This window comes from Thamnophis elegans, chromosome 4 (assembly GCF_009769535.1).
Source record: "Thamnophis elegans isolate rThaEle1 chromosome 4, rThaEle1.pri, whole genome shotgun sequence".
In the NCBI taxonomy this organism is placed as follows: domain Eukaryota; kingdom Metazoa; phylum Chordata; class Lepidosauria; order Squamata; family Colubridae; genus Thamnophis; species Thamnophis elegans.
In genome coordinates, this window is record NC_045544.1 from 66,250,510 (window position 1) to 66,272,216 (window position 21,707).

Here is a 21,707-nt window from a genome sequence, read left to right on the forward strand (position 1 = left end):
CACGTGCAGTTTCTGCTAATGTAGCAACACAATGTACATTTCAGAAATGGGCTGTAGTATTCCTGAAGCCTACAAGACTAAAAACGCAGGCAGGGAAATTCTCCGTCTTGAGCTAATGTCCTAAGAGGCACAGTTTTAGACATCCACTTGGGAAAAAAATAATTTGACTATGTGGTAGTCCTCACAGTTGTCATGCAGACTTCTTAGGAGAACCCTTGGTTCTAGCCAGCGATGAAATTGAATTTTTTAAACTATCGGTTCTGTGGGCGTGGCTTGGTGGGTGGGGCAGGATACTGCAAAATCTCCATTCCCACCTCACTCTAATGCCAGCCAGAGGTGGTATTTGCCGGTTCTCCAAACTACTCAAAATTCCCATCACCGGTTCTCCAGAACCTGCTGAATTTCACTCCTGGTTCTAGCTCTTCCTACACCTGTATACAGTGAATTCATGGTTCAGCTTTCAGTTCCATCAAAGTGTAGGCCAGCAGTCATCAACAAAGAAACTACCACTAGTGGGAAAACCCTCAGTTTGGTCCACCTCAGCTTCCCAGCTCACGTTCTTCCACATCTCCATTGGGAAGAGATAATTTTAGCAGCATGTTCAGGGGTGGATCTTAACTGTGCACTCTGGAGTAGAGAGAGATTCTCAGCCAAAGTCACCTCAAACCACCTTCAGTGATTAAACCACCATTTCCAAGGCCTTTGTATTAAAAAAAACCCACCACCCTATACAAAACAACAATATTTTTTCCACCAGGACTTGGAGAGGTTTTTCATCTTGTCTGGAGTCCTGTTTTTGGATTTCTTTGGCTGTTGCTGAGTATCTGAGTAGTGAATGCCAGCCACAATGGCTGCATCGAAGACTTCTTTGAGGTTTTTCTGAGTCAAAGCTGAGCATTCGATGTAAGAGGCGGCTTTTATTTCCTCGGCACAGAGCCTTGCGGTCTCCTCCGCCACAGGCTTCTCTTTGCATTTGTCAAGCTCAATGAGTACTTTGACATCTTCTCGGAGGTCCGATTGGGTCCCGACGAGAATAATAGGAGCCTTGGGGCAATGACATCGGATTTCAGGTACCCATTTCTCAGTCACATTCTGGAAAGATGAAGGGCTCACAACACTGAAGCACAGCAAAAAGATGTCTGTGTTGGTGTAGCACAGTGGGCGGAGCTTGTCAAATTCATCCTGTGCAAAAAATAAAAGTAAGGTGAATAAGTAACTTTAGAGTAACGAAAGGCTCTTTCTAAGCTCCCTAAAAACAATGCATAGGGTACAAAGGGGTGGTTTTCCTGACTGATATATAGCAAAATGATTCTTATCAGCTATTAAATGAGCATAAAACATGTTCTATAAAAATAACAGCCATAACCATTTTGCAGGAGAGGTCATTCCCACCCATTGCACCAAGGTGGCAGGTAGCAAGGAACCAGTTGTCTGAATGCTAGCTCAGAGAGAAGGAAAGAGGACATGGAAGACAAAAATCCCTGAACAGAGAGAACTTACGACTGTAGAGGAAATTAGAACTCCTTGACACAATTTTATTTTTGTTGTTTGATATGGAAAATTATTTTCCACAGTGCACAACTACTTGGCAAAACCTCAAATAGGCTGACCCGTGTGGTTCCACAATACAGAAATGTGTGCACAACCAGATACAGCATTCAGCATCACTATTAGCTGGCAACCATATTTGTAAAACAGAATTGGTTCAAGGGATTGGCTTTGCTGTGATGCATCTCTGGTGAAAGATGCTGCCTTTAACAGAAGGCAGGAACTAGTGTTGATGTTGGAAGAACAGAAATTACAAGAGGTTCTCATTATCTGTTGCGCCATATATCCATGTTTTGCCTATCTAGGTTCAGTGATGGGATTCAATTTTTTTTTACTACTTGTTCTGTGGGTGTGGCTTGGTGGGTGTGGCAGGGGAAGGATACTGTAAAGTCTCCATTCCTTCCCAATCAGCGGGGACTCGGAAGACAGAGATTCGATGGGGGTGGAGCCCATCAGAGGTGGTATTTACCGGTTCTCCAAAGTCAAAATTTCTGCTACCGGTTCTCCAGAACTGGTCAGAACCTGCGGAATACCACCTCTGCTACAGTTGTTAGGTATACATTTCACCGAGTTGCCGTTTTGCCTTGCTTTTTACTACTTTTTGCACATGCAAAATGGGGAGGGGGGATGGTGTAATCAGGTTTTGACACATGCATAAAGTATTATGGTCTTGTTATCTATGATTGTGAGGTGGGAATGGAACTCCCCTCCCAGACAGCAAGGGTAATCTGTGTACAACTTGGATTGAATACCTATATGAATTAGAGAAAATGAAAGAACTGGAGACCTTCATGAAGTTAATCAGGAAATACTAAAGTATTAAAGTATTTCAAATGAAAAGGAACACTGCCATATGTAGTCATCTTCAATTGAAGAAAGCTTGCCTAACATATCTCAGGGATCACAATCATAAAATGGCCAATAAACTGCCAATGCAAATGAGGAAATTCAATTCAGGAATAGATCAAATCTAACATACTAGCTACTAGCATACTAGCATTTTAGCAAAGAATATTAGTGCGTGTTTTTGTGTGGGTGTGGGTGTGTATACATATACACATACCTGCACACAAACTGCACAGACAAATACATTTAGTGTACATATACACATATATTTAATACCATAGCATAGAATTTGTGAATGGGTCATGTCTATGCTACTGTTTGCTGTCTTTTTAATAGCTGCTTTGATGCAGTTACTTATTAATGGACTATTTTAGCTGTTTACAAAACTCCAGAAACACTTTGATAAGGGGTGGCGGCAGAAAAGAATGAATGAATGAATGAATACACAAACACCAGACAAATTTTGTTTCAGCTGAAATCTATTACTTTACACTATATCATAATATTTATAAATTAATTGGATTTTAATTTATTATTTAATTTATAGAGAGTTGCATGCTATTATGGTCCATTGGCATGGGATTTATTCAATAGTGTCCTTTCCATCATCCTTCATTTAGAGCTTTGTAGGTAGCAAACTGAATGCCTGCATATCCAATGTCTGCATATATAAATCAAATAAAAAATTGAATAAATCAAAATTATAGAATTTAAGTTAACATCTTCCTTGAAATACATTGAGAAATGAAATACATTCACATTGAGACATTGTTTTAATGCTGTTTTTTGGGGGGGGGCACAAACCATAAAGGACTGCTTCTTTTATATAGTAATACTAAGCCATAAACTCTGGTTTAAAACCATGGGACTTATCCACACTCTGATAAAATTACAGTTTAAATTAGAATTTGAACCAAGCCAAAATGAATTTTGTTTTTTGTGTATTGGCTTACAATTAGTTTTACAGTCACAATGGTGCACTTATTGCCTGAAACTGGGTCTGTCCATCTTGCTGCTGGCAATCAATTTCTCCTTAGACCAAATGTTTCCCACCCACCCATCCCAGGGATCACATTGCTCCTTTAAAGAGGCATCAACAGACAAAGCATGCATGCCCAAACTTAATTTGAAGCATCTTTTGCTTCCCAAGAACAACACTCTTTTACCAGTCTACCTTTACATAACTTTCACTTCTCTGATTGGGGAAATTTGTTTGCTTGTTCATTCACTCTTACTGAATCATGAAAGGTTTTACTACTGAAGACAAAGTTGCTGGAAATTTGAAACTAACTTTCTGGCAAATTCTACACACCAAGGAAAGAATACAGCATCCAAAAATCATGCCGATAACACAAAAACCTGCTTTAGGTTAATATTTACTATTGCTTTCTATTGCAATGATCTGCACTAAAAATAATCCCTTCACCAACTTCCTGGTTCAATACAATGAACGTTGTCCTATATGCTCCGTTTTGGAACTCTTTACACAATACACTTTAGAAAAACTCGGCTTTTATTGTTAGATCTGAACTGAACTTTTTTGTTGGAAAAAGAGAGCTCCCAAACAGCCTGATAATTATACAAATTCCAAGAGCTAAAGTCAAGGAAAGTAAACAGAGGAAAATATTAACATGGCAACAATGGCCTCCTGAAGAAGTAGGATTTGTCTCTTGTGCTGGCATTTTAATTAGAACCCAGCAATATTTGTCAGAGGGCCTTAAATTAACACGTGCAAAGAGCAAACAAACATCCTCTGAAATATCCCTCTTGTGCCAACATTTTGCTACCAAGGTAGAACTTGTTTATCCATTTGCAAAGGGATTTTTGATGGTTTGAGATTCATATTTGGAAAAAATACAGTTGTGCAGCCCCCTTTTCCCTTGAATTCATCTGCAGGGGTGCTTGCAAAATAAAATTGAGATCTAGGAGGAAAGATTTCATTAACTCCCTTATTTGACAGATGTAACTCCCCTCCAGAAAACAAAGACTAAAACAAAGCACTCATGTCTTGGCTAAGGAAGCGCGCATGTGGGGTGCCGTATGGCGGCCATGTGTACCTATAAGGTTTGCCATTCTAAATAACTGCATAATTAGAAATCATGTTATGCGTCTTACAGCTCAGGGGAACAATTGTAAATTTACACAACGGAGGAATAAATGGAGAGGTCAGGGCAAGGTAGAAATATGAAAGCCCCTAGATAATCAAAGGCTCTTGTCTCATCCCTTATCATCACCAAACACACTACAGAAACAGTCTTGCTTGAAAAAAAAATGGCATTAGCATCCACAGTTCCAAGAGGCTTTCTAAAACCCAGGGGGGGAAAGGTTACCAGGGCCTACAGCTGATGCTGCCTCTGACTTGATTATCTGACGTCAATCAGAAGTAGTAAAATAAGTGTTATTTCTTACAATGCATGTCCCCCACCCACCCCATGATCATCATAAGACTCCGGGTGATTTTCAATCATTAAAATGCAACCCCCAATCTGAACCACCCCTGAAAACTTCATAAAAACCATAATGCAACCCAGTCTCCACAACTTAAAAAAAATCAACACAATGACTAAGATTAGACTCCAAACCTTACAGAATAACAGCACTGTAACTGCCTTTCTTTATAACTTGAAGGTGGTGAGGGGGCGGTTAGCCTCAAGGGAAGGTATTCCCCCAGGCAGGGACAGTAACTGAGAAAACCTGTTCTGGGAGGGCTGTCTCTCCCACCAGTCTCTCTAGTGTACTCAGAATATGTGAGTGAGTGAGATGGGTAGCATATACATTTAATTAATAAATAAAATAAATAAAAAATTGGAAATGAATGCAGTACCCGCAAGAGTCTTATTATTTAATTTTGTGCAAATACAATCCTAACATTTTCTTTACTATAAGTTTCTGGTAAGTTCCCCAACAAGAAAAATGAAGAGATTCCTACAGAGGAGAATGTGATTAGGAAAATATTAGAATGTGCAGAAATAAACAGATTAACACTGGAAATTAAAGAAGAAACCGATTATTATATTATATGGCAATCATTTTTATCAATGGTTGGAGAATAAATATAAGAACTAGTAAAACGGGTTGTGTAAAATGCAGAAAAATGTAACAATAACTAATAGAACCAAATAAATATGAAGAGGATTGTTATAGTATTAGACATTTAAGGTATTGGTATTAAGAATGGATTAAATAATGAATATGACTGTAAATTTTAATTGTTTGCACAAAATATTTGTACCCAGATAACACACTTTTTAATGAAAGATGGATTGTTTATATCAAAATTTATATCCTAATAGAAAGAAGGACTAGGGGAGACATGATAGCAATGTTCCAATATCTCAGGGGTTGCCACAATGAAGGGGGAGCAAACTATTTTCCAAAGCACCTGAGGGTAAAACAAGAAGCAATGGGTGGAAACTAATCAAGGAGAGAAGCAACCTAGAACTAAGGAGAAATTTCCTGGCAGTTAGAACAATTAATCAGTGGAACAGCTTGCCTCCAGAAGTTGTGAATGCCCCAACAGTTGAAGTCTTTAAGAAGATGTTGGATAGCCATTTGTCTGAAACAGTATAGGGTTTCCTGCCTAGGCAGGGGGTTGGACTAGAAGATCTCCAAGGTCCCTTTGAACTCTGTTATTGCATTGTATTGTATTAAAATAAAATAAAAGCTTTTAAGAAAAAGAGTCTTGTTATTGAGCTCAAGTGGTTCTTATGTGTCACCAGGTGCGCAGCAACAGTTTCTAAGTAATCCTGAAAGGGAGTTCTGGGTAAAGCACCTTGCACTAATCCAATCTTGAAATAAGGGTATTGAGCTCTGCAAACTTCTTCCATTAAAAGTACAGGAGTAGTTTGATAAGAAAATAGGAAGCACATACAACAGGCAAGATTTAGGGGCAAAACCCAAGATTCTACTCTTTGAAGTACTTAAAGGCATAAATGATGCAGTGGTTAGGGCACTAGGCTAGATATTGATAAAGTGTTTCCTGTCCCTTCAGCAGGGTGATTCTGGGTCAGTCACTCTCTTTCAGCTCAAGAAAGAAAGCAGTGACAACTCAATTCTGAAAACGTTGCCAAGAAAACCGCAGGAACTTGTTGAGGCAGTTGCCAGGAATTAAAAACCTTCCTCTAAGAATGGATGGAGAGAGAGGGGAGGGGGGAGAGAGATCTCCATTACTGTTGATGGACATAAGTTTCCAAGACAGAGGAGCACAATCTAGCCCTCAAGGCTTGACTGGACCTAAGAGACCTCCAAAATCTGTTACTGAAACTCTAATATGTCATGTACCAGAAGAGGAAAATGTTTTAATACATGACCAGAGGGATATCACAATCACTTTTAATTCTAACTGGATGTAATTGAAATGACCCCAGCTTAAGGTTTCTGTCCTGTTCCTGTCCACTTTTTGGATTTGAAAGCTAATGTAGCCTTCAGCCTAGAAAATGTTATGCAATCCTGCTATAACTCCAACGCACCAATGGCCAGACCCCTGCAAGAAACAGAAAAGCTTTTTTCTCTGGATTCTGAATGGTAAATAGACGGCCAGATACAAATACATACATGCCCACAAGTACAAGCTCATTCTCTTGCACTCTTCTTCTCTTCTCTCTCTCTCTCTCTCTCTCACACACACACACACACCACTCTTGCCAACCAGTGAAGCAACTCTTCTCCTCTTCCCACTGTTGCCCTATCCTGTTCGGGGACTGTCACTGTCCTGGTGACAAAGAAACCATTATAACCTTGGGCCCTCAGGGTAACAAAAGAGCCACTTCCAGCCATGGCTCAAGGGGGGAATGTGGGCTCCTGGGCTCCTCATGTCACCCTGGGAAACTGTCTGGGACAGAGTGGCACTGCTCCCAGGCTATCACCATGGCAACCCAAGTGTCCACCAAAGGCTGCAGGGGAAGGCTCAGAAAAACAGGCCAAGAGGTGGGCAAAAGGGAGACAGTTCCTTAATGGCAGCTGTGAGGTGGCAAAGGGTCTTTTGGGCAAATCTGACATGGGAAACCAACATGCCGCAGGGAAGCCCCTTCCTCCAAGATTAAGGACTTCTGGAGATCTAGGAAGGTAGAATCTTCTAAAAGGAGTCCAAGGTGAATTTTTCCATCACAGATTCGCAGATGTGTGCTGATATACCTATGTGACACACATATACTCACATACACACACCATGTCATTGAAAACCACTGGATCAATTATGTAAGCAACTTTACTGACCTGCCCGGCTGTGTCACAGAGTTGAAGTCTCACAGGTCGGCCATCTACAGACACAACAGCTGAAATGGAAGGAAGGGGAAGAGTCAGAAAAAAAACTTTTACCTGTGAATGAAGCATTACATCTGTCATCCTCACATTAATCATTTACCTTTGGACCCGTTTGAGTCCAGTTTAACAGCCTGCAGAGCCCCAAGTCAGCTTTTTCTGCCCATCCTCCCCCCCCCCCCTCTTCCCAACAATTCCTGGGTTTACACAAACCCTTCAGGGCTTCCGGGTTTCGTTACAAAGCAGAAAATTGTGACCTAAAGACATTTGCCCCATACAAAAAGAGAGCTGCCGGAAACACAAACACAAAGGAGGATTTTGCTCCACAAACACTCTCTAAACATGCTTGAAGATTGAACCCCTTCCCCAGTGCTTTAAATCACAAAGGAGACAATACAAATATTTACATATTTCCCCTGTAGAGAAATCTCCTCTTATTCTACTGTTTCTTCTTTGTGGATTAGGTTGAAGTCTGCCTCTCCCCCACCCCCCAGCAACCCCATTATACAAGGCTAAAGCCCCTTTCTGGGGGAGATGGGTTGTTAATAAATATGATTGATTGATAATAAACAAACAAATAATGTTGCTTTTGGTTAAGCATTGCTCTATCAATCTGCAACATGGATAGCAAAATTGTGTCCTTCAGGTATTTAGAAGAGAACTTTATTATACTATAAGCATAAGGCAATAAATGTGAAATCTCAAAAATTGTACAAAATTGTACAAAAGTCAAATATTTCATTGGGGTCTTTTAACTGGTGAATTATAACAAACCACAACAATAGCAAAATATATACACTGGTGATTTATACAATTGTTTTAAAAAACAAATATATACTATAGTGATTAAAATAAAATGAATTTTTAAAATAATGAATACCAAAGGCAAATCTTCTATTGTAAAGCCACAAGTCTACAAAAGCTTATTATTTGAGAGTCAATTTCGCTAAATTCAAGGGAACCTATTGTCAAGTAAACTTAAAGAGTGGCTTACAGGTTTTGCAGAAAATAGAACAATTTAGAGTACAGATAATCAACTCAAGATTTTATATTACAACAAAATTTCTTGCATTTTGACATCAGGTCAATGCAAGAGTGCACGTCCTTCAATGCTGGCTGGAAAAACATGTTCCTGCACTGAATGAAATACACACAAAACTCCCACAATTGGAGCCCTGTGTTTACTGTTCGGTGTTTGCTTTCAAGCACATAAAAGCCCTTCAGACTTTACAGAAAAGAGTCAACTAATACAGATACTGCCCTGGAGGAACCACCTTTTCTGAGGCGGGGGAGTCAAGTAACAATGAATATCTACTTCCAAGGACAAGCATGATGGGCCAGTGTTTTCTCGCTTCAGAGCACCACCTCTTTTTTAAAATTAAATATTAGAGAAGTTGTCAGGGGGGGATGTAATTAACAAACATTCACAAAGCTCCCAGCAGAAAGCTCTCTCCACTGTGGTTTCCAAGAAAAATAAAAGGAAGTCTAAAGTAACCTGGTGGGAAGAAAGGCGAATAAGAGTTACCCCTTGTCTTAAGGGATAAAGATTATTATGAGTTATCCCAAAAGATTTCCAAAGCAAAAGAGAAGTGTAATATTCTAGAAAATAAAGGACTAAGAAATGCAAGGCTGGAGAACAGAATGTAACTTCCCTGACCCTGAGATAACAGAATAACACAGTTGCAAGGTCTTAATCCAACTCTCTGCTGTATAAATAGATAAACCGAACTATGCCAACACCCCAAAATTACTCAGCTCTATATGCTGTACCACACCAGCACTCCCTCCAGCAAGGATTAGCAACATTTCTAAAGATTCAGATTTTAGTGCAGTGAAAAAGTTACTAGTCCTCATCACCAGGACTAGTGAAAAAATACAGCAGATAAGGATCACATATTCCAAAATGAACTATAGAAAAAGGACACAGATTTTTTAATGTGAGGGGGGCAATAAATTCCTCTAAATGGACTGAGATGTCTCAATAAACTAGGAAACATAGTGCTACCCTTATAGTTTTAACAAAAGATATACATACATATACATACACACACACACACACACATACTTACTTACATACATACATACCATACACACACACACACACACACACACCAGTGGTTCCCAATCTTTTTTTGGCCATGCCCCACCTAAGCATCTCTAAAATCCAGGTTCCTCCTGCCTCCAACATATAATTCTTACTTTACTCAAAAAGTGAACTCTACTCCCGCAGAGGAAGCCTAAAAGGTTTAATGGCCTTTTGGTTTAAACAAGGTTCAAATTGCCCCCATTAAAAATCAAATTGCCCCCCTGTGGGGCGTGGGCCCCACGTTGGGAACCACTGATATACACCTTGCAACAAATAAAAGATGCCCAGGATTTAACACCGGCAACAACAAGAACTCACTACACAACCGGATATGCAAATCCAGCCGCATCTGTTCGACTCTTTGCACTACTGGATCAAGCAGAGTAAAGGTCAGAAATGGGCTTGCCCGCCTTACGGGAGAGAAGGCAGGCATCGAGTGCACATCCTTCCTTCTCACAGACAGGTTCAACAAACGACTATCGGAGCGGCTTTGCACGCCGGTATCTCCTCGAGGCACAGAGATTGGTGTGCGTGTGTGTGTGTGTGTGTGTGTGTTCCCCCCCCCTTTTCTCCGGGCAGGGATTTACGATGTAATGAACCTCGCTTCATTCGCAATTAGGGACGATCCATTTCGTTGCCCTGCGAGCCCTTCTTCCTCTCACCCCCCGACGTGAAAGAGCGATCAGGCCGGGCCAACCTTCGCTTCCAAGCCTACCTTACTTACTTCAGTCCGCGGGCACCGCCCCTTCCCCGAGTTGGAAGATTCAAAACCAACCAGGAGGAGACGCCGCCGAGCAAATAGGCCAGGAATACCCGGACCCTCGGCTCGATCCCAGGCAGCGCTGAGATCGGAAGCGAGCGGGTGTGTGTGTAGGGGTGTGTGTGTGTGTGTGTGTTTGTGTGTGTGTCTCCCAGAAGAGAAAACGGAGAGCCGAAAAAGGTGCGTGAAAGGCTTCATTGGAAACCCATCTGGAACCGTCCCGTCCCAACCGACAGATTTACCTGAGAAATTGTCGAAGGCGGTAGGGATGTACTCCGTAGGATAGCCGTTGGTGGTGTAACTCACCACCAGGCTGGTTTTACCCACCGCGCCGTCTCCCACCAGCACACACTTGATGCTGCGCCGGGGCTCCGCTCCGATCGCTCCGGCCCCTCCGCTGGCTCCAGCCCGGCAGCGGCTACCCAAGGCAGCCCCCAACGCCGCCGCTCGGCTACTGCGGACCCGACGCGGGGGCACCGGAGGCACTTCGCAGCCGCCCGGCAGCGGCTTGCTGATGTAGCCGGTTTCTCCTTCTTGCTGCGGCGGCATCCGCCCGGCTCCAGTGCGGGAGACCCCCAAAGACAACGAGATCCGCCGAGCCACAGCCGCGGAAGGCAGTGGCGAGAGGCGCCCGGAAAGCGATCGGGTCCGGGTAGGTGGGTGGGTGGGTGGGGGGCGCGCCTGCTGGAGAAGAGCTTTTCCAGACTCCCAGCGCCCAGCTTCCTTCTTCCCGAGCTCTGCGCCTCCGGCACCTCACAGTCGCGGGATCTCGCTCCTTCAGCAGCAGCAGCAGCAGCAGCCTTTGCTCGCGGGAAGCCTATACAAGCAGCCAAGCGCTCGATCTGCCGCCAGATGACATAATCCCGAAGAAACCGAGAAAAACGAGCCAAAGAGGGCGGGGCAGCCTGGGACGGGCGGGGCTTTGATGGAGAAGGGACTGGCCGGCAGGCGGCGCTCCAAACCACAGCGCCGCTCGACTCCCGGGGCGAAAGCGCGAAAGAGGAGGCGATGTGAGCGATTCCTGGCCGGCTCGGACTCAATCTCGTTGGCGATCGAGCGCTTCCCATTGGCCAGTCTGCTTCTTTTCGAACATTGACGACAATGGCTTATCTCATTTGGCTGGACATTTGAACAAGGCCACGTAAGCCACGCCGCCCGCGGAGGCGTCGCACGATCCTTTCGTTCCAGTCTTTTTTTTTTAAAACCTTTGCTCTTTCCTACGTTTCTTAAAACTTTTAATTTTCTTTATGCAGTCGTTTCTTCGATTTCGTCTGGGCCCCTTTGTTTTGTTTTGTTTTCATTTTCCCGTAGTTCTTTTTTGCACGTGTCCTCCTTTCTTCTTCCAGAACAATTACATTATTTTCGAAGAAGTAATCGGTTTAAGACCGTTGCTATAAAAAAATTACAAATTACAGCACCTTAATGAGTAACGCTTATTACGGGATGAGGACTCAAATACCCTGAACTTTCTAACGTAATAAAATGTATTTTGGAGGTTTTTTCCCCCCAACATAATAAAATGTATTTTGGAGTTTTGATGCTAGCAGCTCAAGCATATTTTCTAAGAACTAATATAAATCTCATTACCCTTCTGGCTACAGTATCCGGAAACACCTGTTATGTAGTGGTATTGAGATCTGAGATTTTCCAGGATAGACACACTAGTGGTATAAAGAAATGTAATATGTGTGGGTGGGTGTGACTTACAGTAATAGGCAACTAGCAGTCCTAGCTATTGTGATATATGTTAAATAATCCAAGAACAAATGTGTTTGAATATCAATGGTCTTTCTCACCTGTTTCCAATTCTTTTAAAACTTTGCATTTTTAAAATTAAAGATGCAAATGGATATTGTTTGGAGCTCAACTTTGACAACTATATGGATACCACCATGCAGATTTCTTGACAATAACACCAAGCTCATTTGCCATTCCCTTCTTCTAGTATGTTTTCCAGGTTTTCAGTCTGGCCTAAATCTTTGCTGTAGTGCTCTTCCATCAAAATGCTAGTCTTACCACCCAAGTGCCATGCTCAGACAGCCAATCTTGGCTTATGTCCATTCCAAAAGTTAAGGAAACCCACTCTTGGTTAATACTAGAAGGGAGACCATTTGGTCTTGGGGGGGGATATCAGAAAAAGCAATGGAAAACCACTTCAGTAGTGGTTTAATTTTCTGTGTCAATAAAACTAATTTTTTTTGTACAGATATTGACCAGGGTTCAAGTTCCCTCTCGTCTGTCTGGGTACACACACATAAGTGTGCAAGTATGTATACTTTTTAATAAAAATGTCATAAATATTGAGACCTGTAAACTTTCAAAAGGGCATGGATTACTGAATTATATTAGAAATATTTTTCAATAACATTTTAAAAATTAAAAATGTTTTCTGCTCTCTTGACACAGAAAGTGTAGAAGTAAAGGGTGAATTGCAAATGCAGAAGGAAATGGACTTTCAGGAGTTGAGAATTTTCCAAAAAAGCATTTGATGCAAAAATAAAACAAAATCCTACAGATCAACCAAACTCTTTTAGCATGTTTCTGAGGAAGAGAAAACAGAGGGCTGAACTGTAGGACAGTCTAACAGTCCTTCAGCATTTTCTCCCATTGACTGAAAAGTTCTAATAAAATCAAATCAGCTTTGGGAGGTTCCAGTTTCAATTTACTCTTTGTTTGAGAGCAACCCTACTTCTATTTGGACTATGTAATCAAATCGGAAGAACTCTCCTATAATTAAATATAAACTTATTGAAAGTGCAGTTCTTCTGTTGGATGCTGAAGTAGACTAGCAGTATTGATACATTTCATTAATTCATTGATTGTTTAATATTGAATTGCTGAATAAACAAAAATGGGTTGAATTCATCCAATCAATACATCCAAATATTGTATTTACTCAATTTATTAAACTGAAACCTCACCAATCATACTATAGTTTAGTATGTGTTTTAATTAAGCCACTAAGTTTAATGAGATTTCCACATAAAAAGCTCTTCCAAATGTATGAAGCTAAAATTTTCCATTGTTCGCTGTCAATGTCCAAGTCTTGAATGAAGAATGAATGGAATAAGTGGACTTGATTATCTCCAGATAGGCTATAGGAAATTGACACAAAAGTTGCAATAGAATTGTTTGCAAATCTTTGGGACTGTTGTAGTCTACCCATTTTTTGATTAGCAAAGCGGTGTGTTACCTCTTCTCTGAGAGTGGCTGATGTAAACATTTTACTGTCTAAGAAAATAAACAAATAGTATTCTATCTTGCTGCAAACTCGTCATTTTGGACCTCTACGTGTTATTTTGGTGACACTTTTATTGACCATTTCATTTGCCATGAGCTCAGATGCCAGAAATTTTGGTGTTCATACTGGGAATTATGCAAATAGCAAGAACTACATAAAGTACATCATATTTAGTGACAAAAGAAGAGTTTTATAATTTCCTCATTATTTCCATTACAACATCTTTGTCAATGGGTAAAAATCCACCACCATAGAGAAAGATCATTCCAGAGGTGGTATTCAGCAGGTTCTGACCAGTTCTGGAGAACTGGTAGCGGAAATTTTGAGTAATTCGGAGAACCAGTAAATGCCACTTATGACTTTCCCTGCCCCCATCTATTCTCTGCCTCCCAAATCCCAGCTGATGGGGAGGGAATGGGGATTTTGCAGTAATCTTCCCCTGGAGTGAATGGGAATGGGGATTTTGCAGTATTCTTCCTCTGCCATATCAACCAAGACATGCCCACAGAACCAGTAGTAAAAAATTTTGAATCCCACCACTGGATCATTCATATAGAAAAAGTTAACTGATTTTTTGGTCAAATAAATGATTTTGAGAATCCCATTGTGTAGTAGCAAAAATAACCACAGAGATTTTTTAAAAAATTACTTCATGAAATGATTGCAGACTATAGGCAAAATGCTCTGTGTTCATTTTTAAACATGTAGTACAACTTCAGTTTAAGAAACACGAACATTCCACTTGTTCTTAAATGTTCAGAGTTGCTTTATTCTTCTGTGGCCAGTATTGAACTGTGATGTGTCTTTCAGAGTACAGTACACTAGCCTTTTGTTTAACAGGAAGATCAACTAGCTGTTCTGCAACACCCACATCCCTTTCCCCAGTACAGTATCAATTTAAACCATTTTCTTGTGATGGTGAAATTAAAGAGACTTTGTTGGCGACGTGGCATTTCTATACTGTACAACGAAAGGCCCATTTATGTGTAAGATCTATAGATTTCTTTCTGACGATTTCTGAATACTGTACTTGAACCTTTGATTTGAACAATACATGGAAAGAAAAGTAATTCAAATTTAGGGACAGAAGCCAGCAAACAAAAGTTCAGATCCTAGGATCAAGTCCAAATGTACAAGTAGCATCAAAGGAGGTTTTTTTAGATTCAGTTATAGTTATAGACTAGGATTTATATCTTATCTCACTTCTAATGTTAGGTATGACTACACTGGTTATGGATTGTTCCATTGCTTATGTGGCAAGCAAAAGCAGATATGAAGTGTAGTCAAAATAGAACTCCTTATTCATGTATTAATTTGTAATAGGATCAGAATAACCTGCCTCTTGCTTTCTCTGTATTGTTTCTAGTGCTCTTGTAAGCTGTTAGCATAGATCCCTTCCCCATATTTTTTACTAAGATTATATCACAAAGTTTTAATATTTGTTAGAAACCCTGTGTCTGAGTTTTTCCCCTCTTCAGGACACATTGTAGGGAGAGCTTGCAGCTTTTACATTTAAGAACCAGAATTAGGAATCTTAATATATTTCTACTTATTTAATTATTAATATTCACTATAACGACTAACACAAAAACAGAATAATATTTCTTCTTTCAAAACTAGCAACCTCCATCCATTTATAATGAACAGGACAAATTTGCAAAAGTAGCATCTGTTGGCTTGTCTCCATCTCTGGTGAAATCAAGTTGCAGTTTGTCCAATGTAATAAAATCAATACTAGATTTAAAAAGATGATCATATATTTTGTGGGTTGTGCTTCTCAAAATGAACTTCTGAATTTTGGAAATGCTGTTGTAATGGAATTTATGGATTATATGCTGTTCAGTATTTGGTTTATTGATTCATAATCAAACAGACTTCTGGGTTTATACAATTTAGTCAAATATGCTTGCTTGAACTACAGTTTTACCATTATATTCTTGACTTCACATCCACAAGAATCCCTAGGAACACAACTACTGAAATGTGTTTCCCCTTCAAGTCTTGTTGGATTGCCTACTTTTGATAAGGAGAAGCGAAGAATAATGAGTGTACACCAAGACTCCCAGCTAAAAATCACCACAGCTGCCAAGCTGAAGCAAGCAGACACCTATACCAGATAGCAGCAGTATAAGATGATAATTGGAGGCAAATTAACACTGAGTGATACTGGAGAAAATATAATTTCATGCTGTGCAGGAGGAAGAACTGAAAACCCACACAGATATTTTACCAAGAAAATTCTATGAACCATAACCTAGCTCTCTTGAAAAAGGGAAAAGTCTGCAATTCTGAGGAAAATGGAAGGAAAGAGAGGAAAAGGACAATCACAGAATCACAATGTCAGGTTCCAAGTAACAATGAAACTGGCCGAACTGTTCCAGGAAGCCCGCCAAAGACTGGCTGTGTGACGGCAGCAAGAAACCCCATTCTTGGGAGTACCTACTGTATCATCCATCCATGACGCTGGTAAAGATGGTTTCCAGGCCTGACACACAAGGCTGGAAGGGACCTTGCAAGTTTACTAGTTCAACTTCCTGCCCAAGGAAGGAACTCTTATACCATCTTGGACAAATTGTTGTCCAATCTTTTGTTGAAAACTTCCAGCGATGGAGCACCTACGATGCCAGGAGGCAAGCAGTTCCATTAATTAATTGTTCTCACTGTCAGGAAATTCCTCCTTATTTACAGCAGTGAGGTCGACATTACAATTACTTCCGTCATTCAACCTACATAGATGCTCTTCTATGCATTCCGGACTGTCTATATATCTTTTTTTCTGTTAGTAGTATCATACAGTGAACCAGGGTACTCTTGCCGTAACTGTACAGTAAAAGAAAACACTTTTTTGATTTTTGGTTCAATTTAAGCAATCAGCACTTTTATTTATTTATTTACATTTCAGTTTAAACAATCAGCTTATGTGGAGATACTAATCACAACCTAAGCTTTTCGTTTTGGTTTTCTGCTTCCTTCATGTCTCCTGCAATTAATCTGCTATTTATAGAAGTTGTAATAAAAATTTCCAAGTTTTTTCCCTCCCATTAAGATACCATGGTGTTTGGCACAGGTCTTAAGCCCCATTTGTCTGGCATTGTAGCTATTTCACTGAATGTGTCATCAGCGCCTGGAATTTTTATCATCCATTTATATCAAACAGATCCATAGTTAAAGTAACCTTTATGAACATTTCTTTGAGGTGAAAAGAAAGTGGCAAAATGCAAATGAGTTGATCACATTTTGTTGTTATCAACATCTCACCTTTATTTTCTCACAGAAGTCAAACTGGCATATCAAAAACTCTGAGATGTATTTCTATGTAGGCAGTTCAGGATGCAATTCAGTGTTCTATGTATAAACCTTATTTCTCTTCCCAAATCTGTATTTAATCATATGAATATTAAACCAAAATGATGGAGCATGGCACAAGCCCAAAATATGTGTTAGTATAGTGTTAGTGGAAGTACTACACTTACAGCATACAGATGTTGAAACCTGACCATTTCTTAAAAATCTTCTAAGGTGGGTATCCAATCTTCTAAGATGGGCATCCATTCAAATGTTGTTGAACAAATAGCAATTATAGATCATAGAATGTGAGATTCACATTCTTTAAAACTCTGCCCCATCGACTGAGTATTACAGGACATTGCAGCTCTGGAAAAGGCCATCCATGGTATTGCTATCACTGGTATCAATGGGGATGGGCAAGGTAGGTCAGAATGATGAAAGCAACATCATAACATCTCAGTGCAGGCCCCACCCCTTTTCTCTTTCTGTTATGATATCATCCCAAAGTGGTGGAGCTTACAGACTGAGTGACCTTGCTTTAGACATTCTTATGAAAGCAGTGAGATCTTACAAGCACTTCCAGTTACTTTTGTAAGTCTAAATACGATGTACCCATGTTCTAAACCATGATGGTGAACCTATGGCACGCGTGCCACAGGTGGCACGAGGAGGCATATATGCCAGCACTCAGCTCTGCCACGCATGTACATGCAAGCCAACTGATTTTCAGCCTTCTGGAGGGCTAGGGGAGGCCATTTTCACCCTCCCCAGGCTTTAGGAAAGCCTCTGGACCCTGGGGAGGGCGAAAATTCCCCCTTGCACAGGGGTCGCTCAAACATGCGCAGGTGGGTTGCTCACACATGCATAGGTGGGTGGGCTCACAAGCGATAGTGCGTGCACACACAGCTTTGGCACACCTTTAGAAAAAGGTTAGCCATTAAAGTTCTAGAAGAACAAGATAGACAAGTTTCAGGTGAAGAAGAAAACAACGAAAAATAATGTGCACCTACAATAAAAGGCCAGATCACAATAAAAATAGCACTTAGACTTATATACCGCGTCACAGTGCTTTACAACCTCTAAGTGGCTTACAGAGTCAGCATATTGCCCCCAATAACTGGGGATCTCATTTTACCTATCTTAGAAGAATGGAAGGCTGAGTCAGCCTTGAGCCTAGTGACTTATTAGAATCAATTTGGTCAATAAGAGAAGACCATAGCTCTCCTATTCATTTTAGATGATTTCAGGCATTTATAAGGCTCTGTTTTTGAAATTATTCCATTATATTCACAGCAATTGTCTTAAAAGTATATTAATTTTTGACAGCAAGAAGTAATAATGATATTGAATGCACATTAAAGCAGCTTTTCAAAATCCATATTAAACCTAAACCTGATATGTAAAAAGTTGCAAGAATTTGTTACAGTACTGATAGGGAGAACAAGACAACAATCCTAGACTCCTCATAGCAATTTATCTTTACACTAAATTAGGATTAAGTTAAAAATGTAAATGTAATACCAAAACTCAGTTCATTTATTATTATTCAATATTCAAAACTCAGTTCATTTATTATTATTCAATAATAAATCAGTTCAAGCACTTCTTTACTGTGAAAAGATAATTTTGCAATTGAGTAGTTAAAATGTAAACCATCATATAAGGGTATTTAAGGATATTCCCCCAATGTACAGTTTTATCTCGATTTAAGTAATCATTATATACAAGATTTAATCCACTGTCTCTTTCTTGGGGTCATGTGCAAAGACATCACTTGAATCCAGTGAGTGATGCTTAGAGCAGTGGTCCCCAACCTTTTTATCGCCGCGGACCAGTCAGCCTTTGATAATTTTACCGTGGCCCGCTGAGCGCGCGCAGGGGTGGGGGGGCGTTGTTCGCGACGACACATTGATTGTTTATATATCAGATTGTTTTGATTAAACAACTTTTATTTTATTGTATTTAAACATGCCTTACAAAATAAAATACAATTACATAAATATAAAGTGCTTTAATATGCCTCCCCCACCCGGACAGACTTATGTTCCTCAAAGACCATTCTGAACCCTCAACCCGGACCAACCTTTCTGCCCGCCCTCCCCCTCCCCACCACATTCGGCGGGCAAAGAACAGAGCGCGCGCGCGCGAATGCCGTGGAGAGAGAGAAAATAAATATATATATAAATATATAACTGTTTGGGAGTAAAAGCGGGGAGGCGCACCCGGCCGGGGGGGGGGGGGAGGAGGAGGAAGGAGGGTGGGAAGGAAGCTGGCAAGCGAAGAACAGAAAGTAATTAGCAAGGATTAAAACGACCTGCCGGAAAAAGGAGAGGGGAAAAAAAAAACACCAGATCTGACGGCTAGTGCAGCCTCCACCGGAGGGGCTGCAGAAACACACACCGCCAGTCCTGTCCTTCCTTTCCAACCAGTCTCTCTCTGCGCGCGCATACACACACACACACACACACACCACACAAACGCACACACACCGGCAGATATGCACGCACACACACTTTTTTTTTTTTGCAATTGGCAGAACTACGGTTTTCTTTCTTTAAAAAAAAAAATTAAATGGAGGTGGGGGGTGTGTGGAGAGAAAGGGAGAGAAGCGGACACATAAAACCGAGCCGCACTCGCGAACCACAGCATGCATCTGGGTGACAAAATTGCAGGGAGAAAGCAGGAAAAGCCGAGGAGAGAGCAAAAAAAGAAAAGAGCCAGACCAAGCGCGGCAGGGCGGGAAGGAAGGCGATGATGATTGGGGGAGGTTTGAAAAAGCAGATCCAAGCGCAAAAGTTACTGAGTCATTTCAGCGGCGGCCGGAACAGTTTTCTTGACTCCCTCCCTCTCTCCCTCTCTCTCTCCTCTCTCACTCTCTCACTCTCTCTTTCCCTGGCGATGGATCGGTGCGGGTGGGGGGGGAGAGAGAAGGGAGGAGACGGCGAGGGAGGGAGGGAGAGAGAGCCGAGGGTGGGACCAAAGGGGGGGGAGAGAAATGCATTTAAGAGGAGCGGATTTAAAAGAGCGATCATGGCCCCCGGCCGCTGCGCGGCCCGGTGCCAGGTACTCCACGGCCCGGCACCGGTCCGAGGACCGGGGGTTGGGGACCACTGGCTTAGAGGACTGACAGCTAAAATTATCCAAATGGTTTTGGTTTTCCATTCTGCCAGGCAAGCAGTTTATTGGATCCCATTTAAGTGTCAAATTATGAGACATTTTTTGGGTTATCTCCAGTTACCTCCCCTCACCCGCCTTAGCATTCTAGCATTTTGCTGCAAATGCAGGATTCACTTAAGGGCTTTTTTAAAATCAATTGAGTATTAATTTATTGGTTGTGACAGGAGTTGACCAACCGGTTTATTGTCTCAGCCTACATGCAGGACTGTGAGAGAGTGACTGACCCAAAGTCACCCAGCTGGCTTTTATGCCTAAAGTAGGACTAGAATTCAGTCTCCTCGATTCCAGCCTGGTGCCTTAACTATTAGACCAAACCACTAGACAGTTGCCATTGCACTCAAACATATACCTGTCTATGGTTAAAGCTTGGGGGTGTGTATGTGTGTGTGTGAGATGGCCTAGTGGGCTTTTGACCGAAAGATTAGCAGTTTGAGACCCAAGTACTGTGGGATGAGGTAAGTTCCTTGCCTTGCTCCAGCTCCTGCCCACCAAGCAGTTCAAAAGCATGCAAAGGCAAGTAGATAAATAGGTACCGCTTTGGTGGGAAAATGACAGCATTTTGTGTTCCTCAGCACATAGTCATGCTGACCAGGTGGAAGTACCTTTGGGCAATGCTGGCTCCAGTGGCTAGGAAATGGAGGTGAACACTGCCCCCTAGAGTTAAACACAACTGGTCAGAGGAAACCTTTACCTTTTTAGCTGAAGCTTGGTTTCTAATTTAAAACATTTGCTGAAATAATAAACAGGTGAATGGCTCAAGCGCAGATTAAAAATAATTGATGTCAGTGGCTAATGAATGTCTATTAAATCAAGCCTACCAACCAAGAGCCTTCTAGTCATCCCGACTGAGAGTTATTATTCAACTCCTCTAGAGGACACAATACAAGGCAAAAATGGCTTAAATTGTAATCCTAGCCATGTTTACTGAGAAGGAAATTCCCCAAGCTTCTTCTGAATAAATATATTTGTGAGATGGGTGGGAATAAACTCTGAAAAATAACGGCATGTAAGATTTCATATATAACCTTTAGCATACAAGATTTCACATATAACTTTTTATTAGAACTTTTAAAAAGAAAGGTAAAAAATTTATACAAAGTACCGGTAATATAACATAAGGAAGACAAAATACAAAGAAGTAGCTTCAATAGAAGCCAGAACATTTTTTTTAAGGACTGACTGACAAACAATTAGAAAAAAAGCTATGAAACATAATTTCAATAATCATATTTCAAGATATGATTATTGTGTTGAGATTATTATATGCATGGAGATGGAATAGTCTGATACTATCCACTATGGAGGAATGGTTGGTGAAATGGACAGATCTTGCTGAGATACACTAACCTTTTTAATGAGAGAAAAGATATCTACATTTTGGGTGATTGGAAACCTTATGCACTTTTTGCATTAAAAAATGAACTTGTGATTTGTGGCTTTGATGATTATAGAAAGAGTATCACAATGTAATTTAGGGTTAAAATATAAACTGCTGTGAAGAA

At 40.9% G+C, this 21,707-nt stretch overlaps 1 protein-coding gene across 1 annotated transcript; it reads right to left on the reverse strand.

Annotated features, from left to right (window-relative positions):
- Positions 1–337: 337 nt before the first annotated feature.
- Positions 338–13,664, reverse strand: RHOU (ras homolog family member U). Its single transcript, XM_032215458.1, has 3 exons — positions 10,742–13,664; positions 7,609–7,667; positions 338–1,182 (listed from the first exon to the last, which is right to left on the reverse strand). The coding sequence occupies exons 1-3, from the start codon at positions 11,046–11,048 to the stop codon at positions 727–729; spliced, it is 822 nt and encodes a 273-aa protein (XP_032071349.1). The 5' UTR covers positions 11,049–13,664; the 3' UTR covers positions 338–726.
- Positions 13,665–21,707: the final 8,043 nt, after the last annotated feature.

Bases quoted from the DNA above. Each gene is read 5' to 3' on its own strand.
- RHOU (XM_032215458.1), bottom strand. From the start codon at position 11,048: ATGCCGCCGCAGCAAGAAGGAGAAACCGGCTACATCAGCAAGCCGCTG. The intron at 7,668-10,741 runs GTAAATCTGTCG...CTTCCATTTCAG, and splicing joins CGCCTTCGACAATTTCTCAG to CTGTTGTGTCTGTAGATGGC. The intron at 1,183-7,608 runs GTCAGTAAAGTT...TTTTTTGCACAG, and splicing joins TCTGTGACACAGCCGGGCAG to GATGAATTTGACAAGCTCCG.